At 38.8% G+C, this 15,651-nt stretch overlaps 1 protein-coding gene across 1 annotated transcript in view; it reads right to left on the bottom strand.

The window, feature by feature from the left end:
- The window catches only part of LOC117232728 (Fanconi anemia group J protein homolog), an 88,060-nt gene that overhangs the window by 3,414 nt on the left and 68,995 nt on the right, over positions 1-15,651 (bottom strand). Inside the window, exons 4-7 of the mRNA XM_033492321.1 lie at positions 14,498-14,548; positions 518-647; positions 341-442; positions 167-260 (exon numbers count right to left, since the gene is read on the bottom strand). Coding sequence (XP_033348212.1) covers positions 167-260; positions 341-442; positions 518-647; positions 14,498-14,548 — 377 coding nt within the window. The remainder of the gene's footprint in view (positions 1-166; positions 261-340; positions 443-517; positions 648-14,497; positions 14,549-15,651) is intronic.

The following is a 15,651-nucleotide window of genomic DNA, read 5'->3' as shown; positions in this document are numbered from 1 at the left end:
TTTCTTGAAACATTGGAACATTTCTTCGAAAATTAGAACTTGAGATTTGTTCACGAAGATTCTTTTTACAAAATTAGAATAGAGTCAAAGCGTTGGAGGCAGTTTCGAAAAATTCCACGGACAATCAGAAAGTCGATTAGTTCTCGGGATCTGAGTGAAAACAAACATTTTGAGTGTCCAACAGGTCGTTGCAGAGCTCAGTTTTATTTTTCGTAGTCTCTTGGATGCAAGTGTGCTCTCTACTGCTCAAAATAGTCATTCTAAGAAAAAGAAGAAAAAGAAAGAGCAATTAAATTAGAAATTTCCTTCCAATGTAAGCTACTGAAAAACTTCTTCTTACTTTTTGTGTTTGTACGAAGTTTTCCTTAATTCCCTTACAACCTGTTCGATTTGCTTGTGCGTTCGCGTACCGTAGAATATTTTTGATATCTTTATCTTCTTTCTAAAACGATAATATACATTTATACTAACAAAAACGAACTGAACAATTTGGTTACGAAGTTTGAGTAATTCTCACGATTTTTCATACGAGTCCTCGAAATCTTCCTCCTCGTCATAGTCTTCGCAATAGTCCGTACATTTCGTACTCGAGCTTTCAGGAAGGTCTTCTCCATTGTTTTCGTGCGACGTCGTTGATTTGCAGTCCCCTGAAACAAATTCCGCTTGATAAAAATATTTAAATCTGTCCCTTACCGTCGTTGAGTTCAAGAAATTATACTTGAGATTCTTTTACGAGAGAAAAGGTATGTCAATAATTCTTTTCTTCGGTAAGTATCTTCCTTCTACAACCACCCTTTTTACAATTTATCCGCTATCAACCGAAGAACTCGTGTTATTAACTCAAAACCTTCCAGCTCTTTCTTCCACCTCTTGCGCCCAAAAATACGATAATACAAAAAAATACAAATTATATATAAATTTTCTTTCTATTTCTAGAAGCTCTGTTTCATTTCGTTTATTAAAGAATTTACTGATTCCTTACTAAAACTACTGTAAAAAATTTAAAAAGAATCTGTCAGATCTATATCCTCCTTAATCTAATGTTCTTCCAATCCCTGCGTCTTCTTATACACTTTGAATTTGTTTATTTATATACGATAAAAATACAAAGATAAGCAAAGATGCGAAGTATAATAAAATACAATAAAACACTATATAACAACAAATATCATTCCATTGGAAAAGCTTGCGAATTTGAAATTTATATGCGCTACATCTCAATCTTCTTCAACCCTTTCTCTCATATCTTTCCTTATATGTTAACATTTTTGTGGAAAGAAATTCTACGCAAAGATTATTAAAGAAATTACGAATTTTTCCCTGAAGATTTCTCGAAAACATGGAATATTTCTTCCCGATCGTTCATAGTAATATATTCCAAGATCCTGTGCACAATAAAAAAAGCCGAATGCGAAATAAGCAAAAATCCGCCGATTCGTTCGTGCATCGTAAAAAGTAGAAAAAGCAACTGCAATAAAAAATATCACATTCTCAAGAAATTTCCTAATCTCGTACAATAAAAAGTAGCTCTCAAATCTATATCCGCTATATCTCAGCCCTTTTCAACCCCTTCCCTTATACATTCCAAGTCTCGCGCCATTTATACACAATGAGGAAGCCGAATAAGAAATAAGCAAAAATCCGCCGATTCATTTTCAGATCACAAAGAACAAAAAAAAAAAAAAAAAAGAAACGGAGAGTAGAAAGAAGAAGAAGAAGAAGAAGAAAAAAAGAAAATAAAAACGAGGCCAAGGGGCGAAACGTCGGAAAAGGGACAGGAATCTTTCATCGAATTCGCATGATCCCCGGGCGCATCCTCGATGCGAGCGATTTCTAAGGGGCGCGCTCGACTAACTGAAAAGGATTACGCTTATTTAGGAAGTTCCTCGCCGTTGAAAAGGATCTCTTCTCCGCAATACAGACAGGGAGAGAGAAAGAGAGAGAGAGAGAGAGAGAGAGAGATCATCTCTCCTCTCGTTTTCGCTCGTTCTGTTCTATTAATGCCTGTGAAAACGAGACGAGGAGACGAGCGAGAGGAATGTCAAAACAGCGGGATCGGTGGCAGGTGAAAGGGCAGGGAATCCATTGAGCGGGATCAATAGGGGTGGTTTAATCCACCCTCTCGCTGGATGTCGACAAAAGGGGCCAAGCTACTCGAAGGAAACGCACAGATGGGGCCGAAGAAGATGGAGAAGGGGCGGTTTTAATCCTTTCGCGTGCCTCGGTTTGCTTCGAGTCAGAAAAATAGAAATGATGGTGAAATGACAGTGAAAAGCCAATGAAATGGATGTTTATTCGTAAGCGGATTTCGACGAACGCGTACGAAGATCACTGGCAGAGGTCCTTCACGGGGTATTCGAAGATTTTCGAGAGGTAAATCCATTTCTCGATGCAGATGGGGTAGTTTGATGAATGATATTTGACATGATGTTTGACGAGCAGGAATGCGAGGTGAAGCCATTTCGTGATTGAGGACGCGGTACTGTGATGGATGATATTTGACGTTGATAAGATTCGAGCAGCAGGTGGATGAACTTCTACCGATGTAGATGTTATTTTTGTGTTCGTTTACATCGTCTTTATACAGGCACGTTTTGTAACATCGATGAGATTTTATTTTTATATCGATATTTTGTGTGCATAATATATTTTAGATTGTCTTTAGACTGTATTTTAAGATTGTATTTGTGGGTGGTTGAACCAATATCGATAGGATACAAAGATTCCGTTTTGGAGGTGATATTATGAATATTAATCGACATTATTTTAATGATTCTTCGCGAGTTTCTACATAGACGTATTGTAACATTGTGTGATAAGATTATTTATTAATTTAGGACGATCATAAAGTATCTGATTTTATTTTATCGCTTCTCACGAAAATTTTTCTTGGAAATTTAAACTGACAAATATTTAGATTGAAATGTAAAAAGTGTGTCGTTTCCACATTAAATACATAAAAGTTAAAAAATACACATTTTAATTACGAAACTATCATCTTCTAACGAATTCCACGTCGAGCCATTTCCTCGAAGCGATGTCTCCATCAATATTCGATATTCAATATCCGTATATGAAGGAGAAAATCTTAAGTTTCAACGTGATATACAGAACGACCTATGAAGACGAAAATATTTGTTGAACAAAAAGGAGATTTAAAAAATTAATACAATAAAATCAAATTATAATACGTACACCGTAGTGTAAATAATTAATAATTCATATACGTATGTTATAACACCTACTTTTACAATCCTTTAAAATACAATTCCATTTTCATAAATGATTCACTCCAAACGCAGAGAAATGAAAAGTTAAATACCAATATGAATAAGTAATCCTACTTTAGAGAACCACTTACGTACAAATACAAATGTTTATTTCGTAGAAAAAAAATCTACAGGACAAACACAAAATTCCAATTATTCCCATAGTAAAGTAATCTATAAAATAAATTTGTCAATAATTTTCTCGAACTTTATTCAAACGTTAGTACATTTATAACTAACATCCTATAGCTATGAACAAATAGCTAACAATAAGAACAAGAAAAGGATATTCAAAATCTATTTCTTTAAGCGGAAATTTACACGTTCGTGGCTTTGGCATAAACGGGACGATACCATGTATAGTGTAAATAATTAATAATTTCTCAGTTTATGCCTCCGTAAGCAATTCCTGCCGATATCGACTATCCTATCGAAAATTCCGGCTTAACGAACAACCATTTTCGAACGAATTCGAGGTGGAAGCGTGTCCTCGACGTCTCCATCGATCCCTTTTGGCTGGCACGAACGCAACAACCCGCAAGTGTCCGGACGTCGAGGGCGTAATTCGATGGCGACGTTAAAGGGGGCGTCTCTCAGGGGTGCGATAACTTTCGGCGTCGACTGTATCGCTGGATGATACCCCTCGGGGTTTTCTCCCCTCGGGTGTTGGGGTGTGTTTCGTTGCCAGGCAACGACACCCTCAAAGTCCCCGCTCTGATTGGCCCCGTCCCGCTTCTTCCTGTCTTAGCCTCTCTCTTCTCACCCCCTTCGACAATCAGCCAGCCGCGACCGTGCCTCCTATCGACGATCAAAACCACCCTTCCCCTCTTCGTCCCTCGTTTCGCCCATCGAGCTGTTCCTCAGCGACGAAAATGAAAAGTCGAACACCTTTTCTGCGCTCGATTGAACCGAATTCGATTTATTTGATATCAACCTCCACGATTTTGCTAATACGCGATTAACCCTCCATTCATGAGTCACCTCTTTATTTTTCTGTACAAAATCGTCGAAGCGATTTACATCTCGTATAGATTTATTATCGAGAGAACTTTAATGGAATAGAAAAATTAAAGTGAATAGAAAAAAGCAACAAAGGAAATATCTTTGTTCGTTAACTTACGACTTACAAACAGTGTGATCTGCTAAAATTAATAGAATAGAACGCGATTTCGAATCTCTCGACTTCTGTGATTTCTTCGATCGTTTCGGGTGCAGTGGATCGAATTCAATTTATTCGATGTATCTACTTGTACGAGTTTCGAATATGATATGGATATTTGATTAATTTTCTTCACTTGTGATTTCTTTGATCATCGCTTTCGACGAGTAAACTATAACGCGGTTGGATTTTATAAAATTTTTCATTAAGATTTTGTGTCTCTTTTCCTTTTGGTTTGATACAAATGTACAGTTTCGATATAAATTATCAGTCATGTTCGAAGCATCGATTTCGTGCAGGATTCCGTGTTGAGGGAGAATAATCTCAACTTGCCCCAAGGACCTACTTTAAGAACCTTCTCGTCGAGATGTTCCATTTTTCGTTTGTTTTAAAGTATCATCACAAAGTTTCTGTTACATTCTCTGTAAAGTAGAACGCGAACGTTAACCTACTCCAACAAACGATCCATAGATCCACAAATAGCAATAGTTTCACGACACTATCTTATCAAACGATGTATGCAAAATGCATGCAAATGAGTTTACAAAAAACGTCAGAATTGTATCTATAAAAATATGAATTTTTCTCAAACATTTGCAGTTATAAAACAAGTTTATAAAATAAAATAAAAGTAGATCACAAAAGTAACAGAAAGCATTCGACTTCTGATTAGGCACAGCATAAGTATTAATACTTATGGGTGGCGGTATGATTGTTAGAATCGTAAATTTCTAAGTGAAATAAATAAATTTAACAATTACACTTTACTACCTTGTACTATTAAATTATTTTAACTAAATAAATTTAGCTGCTTACGTGTAGCCAGTGTAACCGCTAAAAGTTTACATTTTCGGTATAAATAAAAAATACTGATCGCTAAAAGCTCCAATAAATTATTCTAACGAGATAGATTGAACTACAGTTGATGCAACTCATTGCGTAAATGAATTGAAACAATTTTGCTGATGGTGAACGAAATTACAATATGAGATAATAAAAACTGTGCGGTATTCGAATATCAAAGTTACTCGCTGTACTTAATTATACGATGTACAAATTCAAATTGGAATTAACCTCGTCGAAAAGCGATACGCGAGAAAAGTGTTGCATTCGAAGATCATCAGTTTGGCGCGCGAAAATGTCAACGAGACCGCTCGAATCCGGCAATTAATTTGATTCTCGGTCCACACGAGTTAATTCGTATCACCGTGGCGATATTTTGAAATTTATTATACGGCGCGTAAACCGAGCTTCCTCCGGCAAGCAATTATACCAATTAACCATCGGCTCTCATTTCCATTCGTCGATTCGTTAAAGTATCGCGCTACTCTTTCATTCGATCCATCCCCTCTTCTTCTCTGAATTAAAATTATCAAACAAAACATTGACCATAAAAACGGTATGACTGTGTTAAAAATGAAAATCGAACGCAGAAATATGCGCTCGTATTTTCCATTGATCGAGGAGGATTTAATTGATATTTAATCGCGGAGAACGACCTTTGTTTGGAACGAAATCGAGGTCAAGATGCGTTCGATGATATCGCGCGTTATTGAGAGACCCCCAAATGAATCGTCCACTGTGCCGCTTCTTATCTTTGCGAATAATTCTGGCCGAGAAGGAAGAAGCAGAAAAAATGGAAAAGAAGAAAATCCAAGAGGAACAATACGGTGTCGTGTCCCGTTGCGTATTTCATTCCCATTCATCGTGGCCAGTATGAATGAACTCGTTTCACGTCGATCACTCGCTCCGTATCTCGCGCATACTCGTTCACGTATATCGCGAATAAATAAACAGTTGATTCCGCGAGCATAAAGCGGTCGATTCTTCGATTCTAGCCTGTGGATCGTTCGTACGATTTGCTGCGGAGGATAATTAATATCTGTTATCGTAAGCATAATCGCTACTTGGAGAGAATATTGGAATATACAGGGTGTGGTCGAATAACATGCACAAATGGGTACGAGATGATTCTTCATGGAAAAATAAGAACGAAATATGGAATAAAATTTGTTCATTTAAAGTTTAGTTTTCGACAAAGTCGAGCTTGAAAATTTATCAAGTATACTTGAACATGAACGTGTATGTAGAGTGATGAAAAGAATGATACGCGAGGAATATACGCGAATACTTCTACGTCAATTTTTCTCTCATTTAAAGAAACGAAAAATATGTTCTAATTTCGTAACATTTCGAAAAGATGTCGAACGTACAATTGAAACGAGAACACGCATGCCAATGACATGTTCTTCCATTTTGTTCGAACAAGAGACAATTTTTAAAATATCATAGGTCAAGGAACGTAGCGGGGTTAAGCAACAATGGGTAAATAACCATTTTTCAAAATTCGTGCGAAACTAGTTTGCTCCTGAGTTACTAGCAAACTCCCTTCGAAACTATCTCTCTTGAAAAAGATCTGAATTTTTACTTCTTAGAAACGAAACGTTTTCTTAAACGTTATCCATCAAAATATCCGTATTTTTTCCTATTTTTGTCTCAATTATCGCAGCACGTCGTCGATTAATCGACACAGAAAGGGATAAATATCAACATATTTTTGTGCAAAACGAAAGAAAAACGAGGAATACGAGGGGATAAATTAAAATATGATTGGCATCGTAATATCGTAAACGAATTTATCGAAAGTTGGAGCAGCCTCACCCTGGCCTTCCTTTTGTCCGAAGTTGTCCAGAGAATTAGAGATTATTAGCAGGGGGATTTCGGTCTCTATCGATATGGCTTTTGTCTCGGCTCGCCATAAAGTTTCGCGAGGCACCGCAATCCAACCAATTAGCAACGATTTGCTAAATCAAGCCGCAGCCACGAATTAATTGGTCCTCGACTTTCTTCCACTACCCCAACCCCCAGCCATTCCGCCCTTTCTCGTTTTCTTCCTCGTCTGTCGTCGACAACAAATACTCTAAGTCCTCTTCGATGAGAGAAACCACCGCTCCTCTCCAAGGTTCACCTCGTATTTTTCTTGCTCGTTTTTCCCCGCCTGGCTGGAATATCGCGTTAAGAACACCGGAAGAAGCCGCGATCCGGGATCCCAATTATCGGTTCTGTCGAGGCGATCTCCTCTTTTTTAAGCAAGAATCCTTTTTATTCTTTCCTTCGGGACCGAATAGGGGAGACAGTGTTTCATCGATATTTTACAGTAGGATAGAACGACAAAAAAAAAGAACACTCAAAAATAGATATTTTGAGATCGAGATACTTGCTAGATGACGTCTGACTTACTATTTGACCGAAATAGATTGTTGCTCAGAATTATAGCATTCATTTATTCTCTATCTATAGTGCAGTTAATTAAGTATTGTACGACTCTTCCCTACATGTATTCTTTATAATATGAGACGTATGTGGATCAGTGAATTGGATTCTTTTTTAGAAACGAAGTTAACACAGTTACGAACTAGGATAACGAATTGTTTCTTATCTTCGATTTTTCGAAACGCAATACCTGGAAACGATTCTTTCCTTCTCCTTTCTTTGTTCTTGTCGACAGGCGATAAACGAAAAAGAGAAAAAAAAAAGAAAGAAAGAGGAATCGATCGTGGCCATTGTACCGCTAGGGATGGATTAGAAATTCTGCGATGCCGTGGCCGTTGACAAAGGAATTACGGGAATTTAAACGATTCACCGTAGTTTACGGGTGCATCGTGTCCATATGTCGCGCACATCGGCGCCGGCATTGTGTCGCCGGATCGTTTTGCAATTCGCTCGCGCAGCGGGTGCATCGCGAAAACGCGGCAATTTCAATGCGAACGTTTCTGCGATGCTGCGCCCGAATGGGGTCGACGCCAGCTCGTTGATTAATTCGCGAGATTTTTCTCTTTTTTTCTTTCTTCTTTCGCTTAATTATTCGCCTGTGATTCGAATGCAGTTAGAACAAATTAGAATTCCGAATGAATGCAAGTATATAGAATCAATATTCAACGTTGTGCGACGCTTTGAATTTATTGTATGTATTTTACATACGTAATTTTATTTAAGTTTTTATTTGTTATATACTACTAAATATTATAATAATTAATAGAGATTGATATTTTCATTGATATCTATTCTTACTGCCTGTCCATTTATTTTTCTACCTAACTATATATGAAGAGCAAGGGAAAAACGACGAATGTCGACTTTTCGTCATTTTCACAGTTTTATAACTGTGACACATTTCGTTTATGAGAATTGCAAAACTATCAAATTATAACGATTATGATGCTTCGAAATTTCTGCATAAGACAGCATTAAAGATTTGGTGTAGGTACTGGTTAAAAACAGGAAATGTTCACTCTGTACTCGAACGAAACACGGATAAAAGTATTTTATAAATTATATTAGAGTTCGTTTTATTAATCATTCCTTTCTTATGAAGTTCATAAACTTCATTTTATGAACAGTGTAGTCGAATTCACTGAATCTTATTCCTCTTCTGATGGACTACAATATTCAAAATTAATTTTCCAAATAAAACCATTTTGTGACATTTCCTGTTTTTCTCCTTTTCCTTCATCAATACGTATCTAAATGGAAAATAATTTCGAAACTATTCCTAGATTATCAATACGGAATAAAAGAACGTTTTCTTTCAGACCCTCTTATTATCCCTCGTTCTCTTCTGTTCATATAGAATTTTACTAAACTACTCTATCTTTTATTTTTTCTTTCGTAAATTTTCCCTTTGTTTCTTGGAAACAATTATAGTACGATATAGATAGATGGAGAACCTTAAAACAACCCCTGAATTATCAATAGCGAATGAAACAATAGCCTTTTTCAGTTTATCTATTGATTCTGTGTGGCCATTTCAAAAGCTGTTCATAATTCAGTAATGAATAATCTATCTACAGTGTGCCGCAGAATTATTCGCACAGTCGAGAATGAAACAGAAATTTATGAAACAATAAAACAACGGAAAGGACTTCTTAACTTTTGCTATTTAAAATTGAAAAATTGTAGTTTGAAAAATTATGAGATAATTAGTCATGAAAATTTTGCCACGTCAAAAAATTAACGCTGACAACAATAGCAACGATACTAAAAAAACAGCTACTCTAAGTTATAACGCAAAAAGGATATCCTACGTTTCAATTAATATTTCACAATGAAAAGTATTATTTTCAATTCCGCTATTTGAGAATCTCGATCATATTATGTCTAAATAAAAAGATGTCAAAAGAGCCAATTTTATTAAATTTTCAGCTGTTGACGTACTAAAATTAATTCATGGTACAGAAGACTAAATTGTAAGGAAATGAATGAAATGGAACATCAATTGTCTGTCTTTCCACGTAAAGCCAGAAAGAATTAAAATTGCAGCAATGGAAGCTACGCGAATGGTGGTTGAATATACGCCATTTCTTTGACGGAATAAAAGCAACGTGGAATCATTACATTCCTGGGCAAATAGGGGCGACGTGATCGCAATCCTCGGCAATAGTTCGCGGCGTAGAAAAGACCGAGCGAGTGGAGGCGGCCAAACAAAGGGGGTTGCTGGCGATCGAGGCCTCCTCGTTCCGTGAAGAAAACAGGCAAAGAGTCGACGAGAATGCGGCATCCGGGATAGCATCCCCCGTGTCGTACAGAAACGTTATTAGCACGAGCCTCTGCTTCTACAACCACCCAGTGACCTCATCCCTGTGTGCGTTGCCTTTGCAAGGATGAAGAGAACGCGGAAGAGGAAAAATTGAGAAAAAGAGAGTGCATTACGTTGTAACGTATGAGATGCACGTTTGAACGTTCCAGATTCTTAATCTGCATTGCGTCGAGAAACGCGTACGTTCGTAAGCGTACGATTATCGATAAGAGTTTATGAGAAATTTAAATAAAAAATCGTTCAGCCAAAACTTCTCACTGAAAAACCATTCGATGTGAGAAGCTGCGATGAGAAGTGGACGAATCGGTTATGAGAAATTCAAAGGAGTATGCCAAGAATCCGAATCTAGTTTGTAGAATTATTTACGAAACACGTGGGACAAATACAACGGAAAATTCAACAATGCAAATACCACAAGACGATCGATGAGATGAAAATGATACGGATGAGACAAAATCGTAGCTATATTAGGAGGTTTCCTTTATATACTTTGAGGTTCTAAAGGAAATTGTAATTTCAAAGGTTGTAACACGATTTTTGCTTGTTAGCTAAGTTGCTAACGATTTTTTAATAACATCTAGTATTTACGAAAGGAACTGTATATCTATGCAGATTCGATAAAGTTTAGAACAAAAGTATCTTTCGAAAATTAACGGCCTTAAAAAAATTAACGATACTTCATTAAATCGTAGTAATCAATGAAAATAAATAGTAAAAAAGTAAAAATCTTTGTATGTTGCGATCTAATAAGATTTAAGAAGAATATCAAAACTATTTTGATAAAATAACGAGAAAATAAGAAACGAAGAAAAGATGAGAAAAGAGCCGAAGTTTCTAATCGAGAATGCTTAAGGGCAAAGCAAATACGCAGGGGAGAAAAATGCCTGCCTTAGTCGGATCGAGATACGGTTACTGGCGGAAAGTGAAGAAATAGGTCGAGCAAATACATAAATAAAAGGAAAAGTAGCGAGAGGAGCGTTGGGATTAAAGTGGGATGGGATCGGGGAGGCAAAGAAATACTTTCAGCGTTGGAAATACTTTTCTCCCAGCTATATTACTTTTTCTCGAACCAAGAAAACATTAGCTCCGAGTGAAAATGAGACACAGAGAACCTAGCAACCACGTCGATATTACGTTGAACGGAAAGAAAAAGGGATGAAAAACCGGTCGGAAGGAAAAACGCAGAAAAACCATCAGATGGAAGAACAGAAAACTAAAACTCAGAAAATGGATAAGTTTGAAGGAATAAGATGGACGGGAGGAGAATTGGAAGAATCGTGAATGATCTATCGGTACATATGTCGATTACTGTCGTTAGCTCTGCTTGGAGGAAGGGAATAATCGGGAAATGACGGAAAACCATCCAATTCTAAGAAAACCATTAGAAAGAACAAAATGGAAAGTTGGAAATGGTGCAAGAATTCGAATGACCGAAAAGCGGCCAAGTAGTAAGAAAATCACTAGAAAGAAGAAGAAAATTAAAACTCAGGAAATAGATGAAGATAGAAAAAACGAGTAACCAGCGATGAGGTGTATGACGCAGGAATTCTACGTCAACTAATACCACTAACGCTAATGCTGTCCCTACTCGAAGAAAGAAAAACTTTGAAAACTATAAAGAGCCTTGCGATACTATAAAACTCATTAGAAAGCAGAACAAAATGAAAGCTCATAAAATAGACGAGATCGAAGAGAGTTTCAACGTGGAACAGTGTACGGTGCAAGAATTCGAAGAATCGCGGATGATCTACCACTATACTACAGCAAACTTGTAGCACTAATACTACCCCTTGGAGAAAACGAAAAATCGTAGTGGAGGAAATGGTTCGAGGAGGAAGCAAAGAGACAGCGAGAAACGAAGAGGGAAGTGTGTACCGAGGGACAGGAACCGGTGTTTGGTCGACGGGGGTTGGGCGAGGAGGGTTCGGTCGCCATGGCGACAAGCAACCCCCGGGACCCACGGAGCTCGTCGCCGGGGTTGGTCGAAAAGGGTGGCCCAGGGCGTCTGTCGGGCAGGTTAGGCCGGGCGTATAGCCCGAATGTCACTCGACACAAGGGGGACACAAGGATGTCCTGGACGCGAGCGAGACGGAACGTTCGTTCGTGGGCTGTGTGAGCGAGCAAGAGGTTAGGGTGCGAAAGGTAGACGGGAAATGGGGGGATCGAGCTCGGTACAGAGAGAGACTCTGAGCGGAGGAGAGGGTGCAGGCAGGCCAAGATGGCCGACGACGCGACACCCACCATGTCAATAACACCCTTCTTCGACGCAAAACCGAGCCAACCTCCCTCGTTTCGCCCCGAGAGTCACCCTCAGCCCACCCAACGTCGCCCACCCACGCCACTCTCTCACCCATCCCTGCTTTCTAGCAGCTGCTTTTCCTTCCACGACCTTTCGTCAGCCAGCCAGCCAGCCAGCCAGGCCTCGCCTGTTCCTGGACTATATTCACCGAGGACGACGATGATGCGCTCTCTCGCCGCGATTTTCCCCGGCTTCTTGCCTCCGCTCGCGGTAATTAACGCGACGGATCCCCTGCCACCAGAAAGGGAAACGACTACGAAGGGTGGCAAGAGGGAGAGAAAGAGAAAGGGAAGAAGAGGGAGAGAGAGGGAGAGAGAGAGACTATGAGAGAAGGGAATTCACCGACACACGGAGGGAAAGCAGCACTCGCAGAGGCCATTGCTAGCGAGGGCGTAATTCCGTTAAGTGTCTTCGTAAACTTCGTTAGCTGCATTTCCCGACATTACTCACCCCAGCGCGCGTTTCTACGCACCCTGCGCGCTCGCTAGCTCGCCCCTGATACGTGTACCGAGCATGTTCGATGTATCTCGGGCTACGAGTACGACCAGTGAAAGTGCGAATAGTTTTTCTTTTTTTCTTCCTTCTTTTTCTGTTTCTACCGAGTGTTCCTACTCTGAGAATTTAGAGAATTTAGTAGAGACGAACGTAATGTCGAAAACTTTTCTGATAAAACGTACGAGCTTCTCGGAGACCATGCTGATCAGCTACAGAGATTAAAATGCAAGCGTTTTCTAAAATTTAACTTGGAATTTGCGATTATTTGTGTCACGTCTTTGTGATAAATAAATTCGTAGAGGAATATCCTCTGTTTTTTGAACAGTAACCACACGCGTAGGTACGTGGCTCGTAAATAGGGGACTTTATAGAAAGTGGAGTCGGTCAGTTTGGCTTTTGAGAAGCCTGTATTTTAATTTAATAGCGAACGATGACGAGATGGAAGAAATATTTGGAGATATTTTATGAAATAGTCGCAAGAGGGGATTTATCTTTATTGGAGAAATCAATTACTAATATTCGGATCGTGTAGTTAATGCGCGATTGTTCTTGACAACTTCGGCGCTAGCAGGCATTAAACGGTATCAAACGAACGCATTGACAATCTGTTTGTGCTTGCTAAGCCCCCTTAGGACATTCGATTTGCAATTCGTGTCATAATTAACGATCATCATTATCATTCGTAGTCATTGAAATGAAACTACAATCGGATTCGCAACATTAATATGCTTTACATATTATCGACGGAATTAATAACCGCGTATGGTATTCATTACATCTCTGCCGGGCCGTGCATCAACATCACTTAACATTCTAATTTAACAATAAAATCATTCGACCTCGTGTCCCACGTTTCCGTACAATTTTCAATGACGATCGTACTTGCATTTGTTACCGTTCGATGTGAATCTACCGTATCTAAACAATTTTGATTACGAGCACGCGTTACTTTATCCATTAAAATTGCTGTATACGTTAAATAGTTAAATATAATTAATCATAAATATTCCACGAATCATATGGTTTGGACTGCAAACTTACTTCTATCAGAAAATCAAGGACACACTTCGATAATCAAATGCTCCAGGATTAACCGATTAATATTGGTTCGCGTTATTAATACGTAATTGAAAAAAAAAGTAATTCTTCCTCCCACATGCCAGAAACATTTAGAATCGTTGAAAAATTCCTGAACTTCTTTAATCTAACGTTTTCCGTATTTTTCTTTAATTCCTCCACTTTAGTCGAAAAAGAACAACAAAACGGCAGGAACGAAACTTCATTTGAGAATTATTCGAGGGTGTGGAAACTATTTTCACGGCGTGTCGTCCAATTCAGCTTCAAGAATTGAACGAAACAAGTTCCTGTTTCCTTTCGAGATAATCAATGCGGGTCGAGCTTTCGCTTTTCAAAAACCGGCCACGCGTTGTACCGACGCGGGAAAAGCAGATGTTGCAAAATCGGTTAGGTCTATTAAATATAATAACCGACAGGGGTTTTCATGGTTGAACGAGCTGGAATATGTTACGTAATATTCTTCGTTCTTTTGCTGTCGACCCTGCACAATGGAAGCAAGAGGCTGGAAGCTATGGACGATGCCTTGCATCCGCTTCGAAAGAACCTTTTTCCATCGCGAACTGTTACCATATTTTCGACTAGGTTAACCATGATTAACTTACGTGAAATATCCTCCTGGATTTGCTTTTCCAGTTTCTGGTTCTGCACTTCGGCTGGAACAGAGAAAGTATCGAGCATATTAGAAATTTGAGCTATATTTACACGTATCGTGACATACTGTTTGAAATCAGTTATGCAATTAGCTAGACAAAACTAATCGTAATTTCATAGGAAGGGAGTGTTGAATTGTCCATTGTCACCCCTTTGGCTCAGAATGGCTTTAAGATTATACTGTCGCTTATAAAAAGTAACTTAATTTAATTTAGGCACACGTTTTTCAAAGAGGTCGCAACAACTAAGCGGTTAACAATAACCGGACATAATCTAATAATATTCTCATAATAAATGCGTAAAGGTATCTTTTAATTTGGCAATCAGAAAGAAATCATAAAAATTTATTTCGACTGATTAACGCGTAAATCGACGTAAAATTACAAATATAAAGACATATATGTAAAGATTATAAAAATTACATATTTTTCTGTGGCACATCGAGATCCGCAAAATTTGTTTGAAGTTGTTTCACCGACGTGCAACAATGTTCCAGCCTTATACAAGCTTAAATATAAGAAAGTTAGAATACCACAGTGCAATAACCACTATTTCGCTGTACCTAAAAGGGAAGTCCTTAAACGTTAACGTTAACGTTTCAGTTACTTCAAGAACCCACGTCGCCAAGTGCTCGTACGTAGCTGTATCACGAGTCAAAGAGTGCCAACATGCCCGAAAGAGATCGCAGCCGCAGATTAGCGTCGTTTCGGAGGTGATCCCATTCGAAACGCTTAGCACGCGTTTTCCGGTAGCACCCAGTGGCACGCATCGGCTATAAAGCTAGACTCGATCTAGGGAGCGAGAGCTGGCAAAGGGTAGCAAAATGGAACGAGACGACGAATACTAGTTTACCGTAGAGCATAAGAAAAAAAGAAAAAGAGAGACGACGAAGAAGAAGAAGACAGAGATCAAAGGAGAAGGGAATTGAACTGAGTAGTAGGAGGCAAAAGAAAATATCCCAGGGCAGGCACACACACGGCAACCCTCTCAAAAGATCTCCGCTAATGGGCATTATATTTTTCGTTAGGAGAGCCGACGGGATTATGGGCCTGTCAGAGGCCTAATAACTGGTCCCTCGGTGGGCCACCTCGCATCTGATACGGGA

This window comes from Bombus vosnesenskii, unplaced genomic scaffold, assembly GCF_011952255.1.
Source record: "Bombus vosnesenskii isolate JDL3184/JDL3185 unplaced genomic scaffold, Bvos_JDL3184-5_v1.1 scf7180000013293, whole genome shotgun sequence".
Classification (NCBI taxonomy): Eukaryota; Metazoa; Arthropoda; class Insecta; order Hymenoptera; family Apidae; genus Bombus; species Bombus vosnesenskii.
Note: the sequence above shows the minus strand (reverse complement) of the source record. Positions and strands in the feature narration are given on the sequence as shown.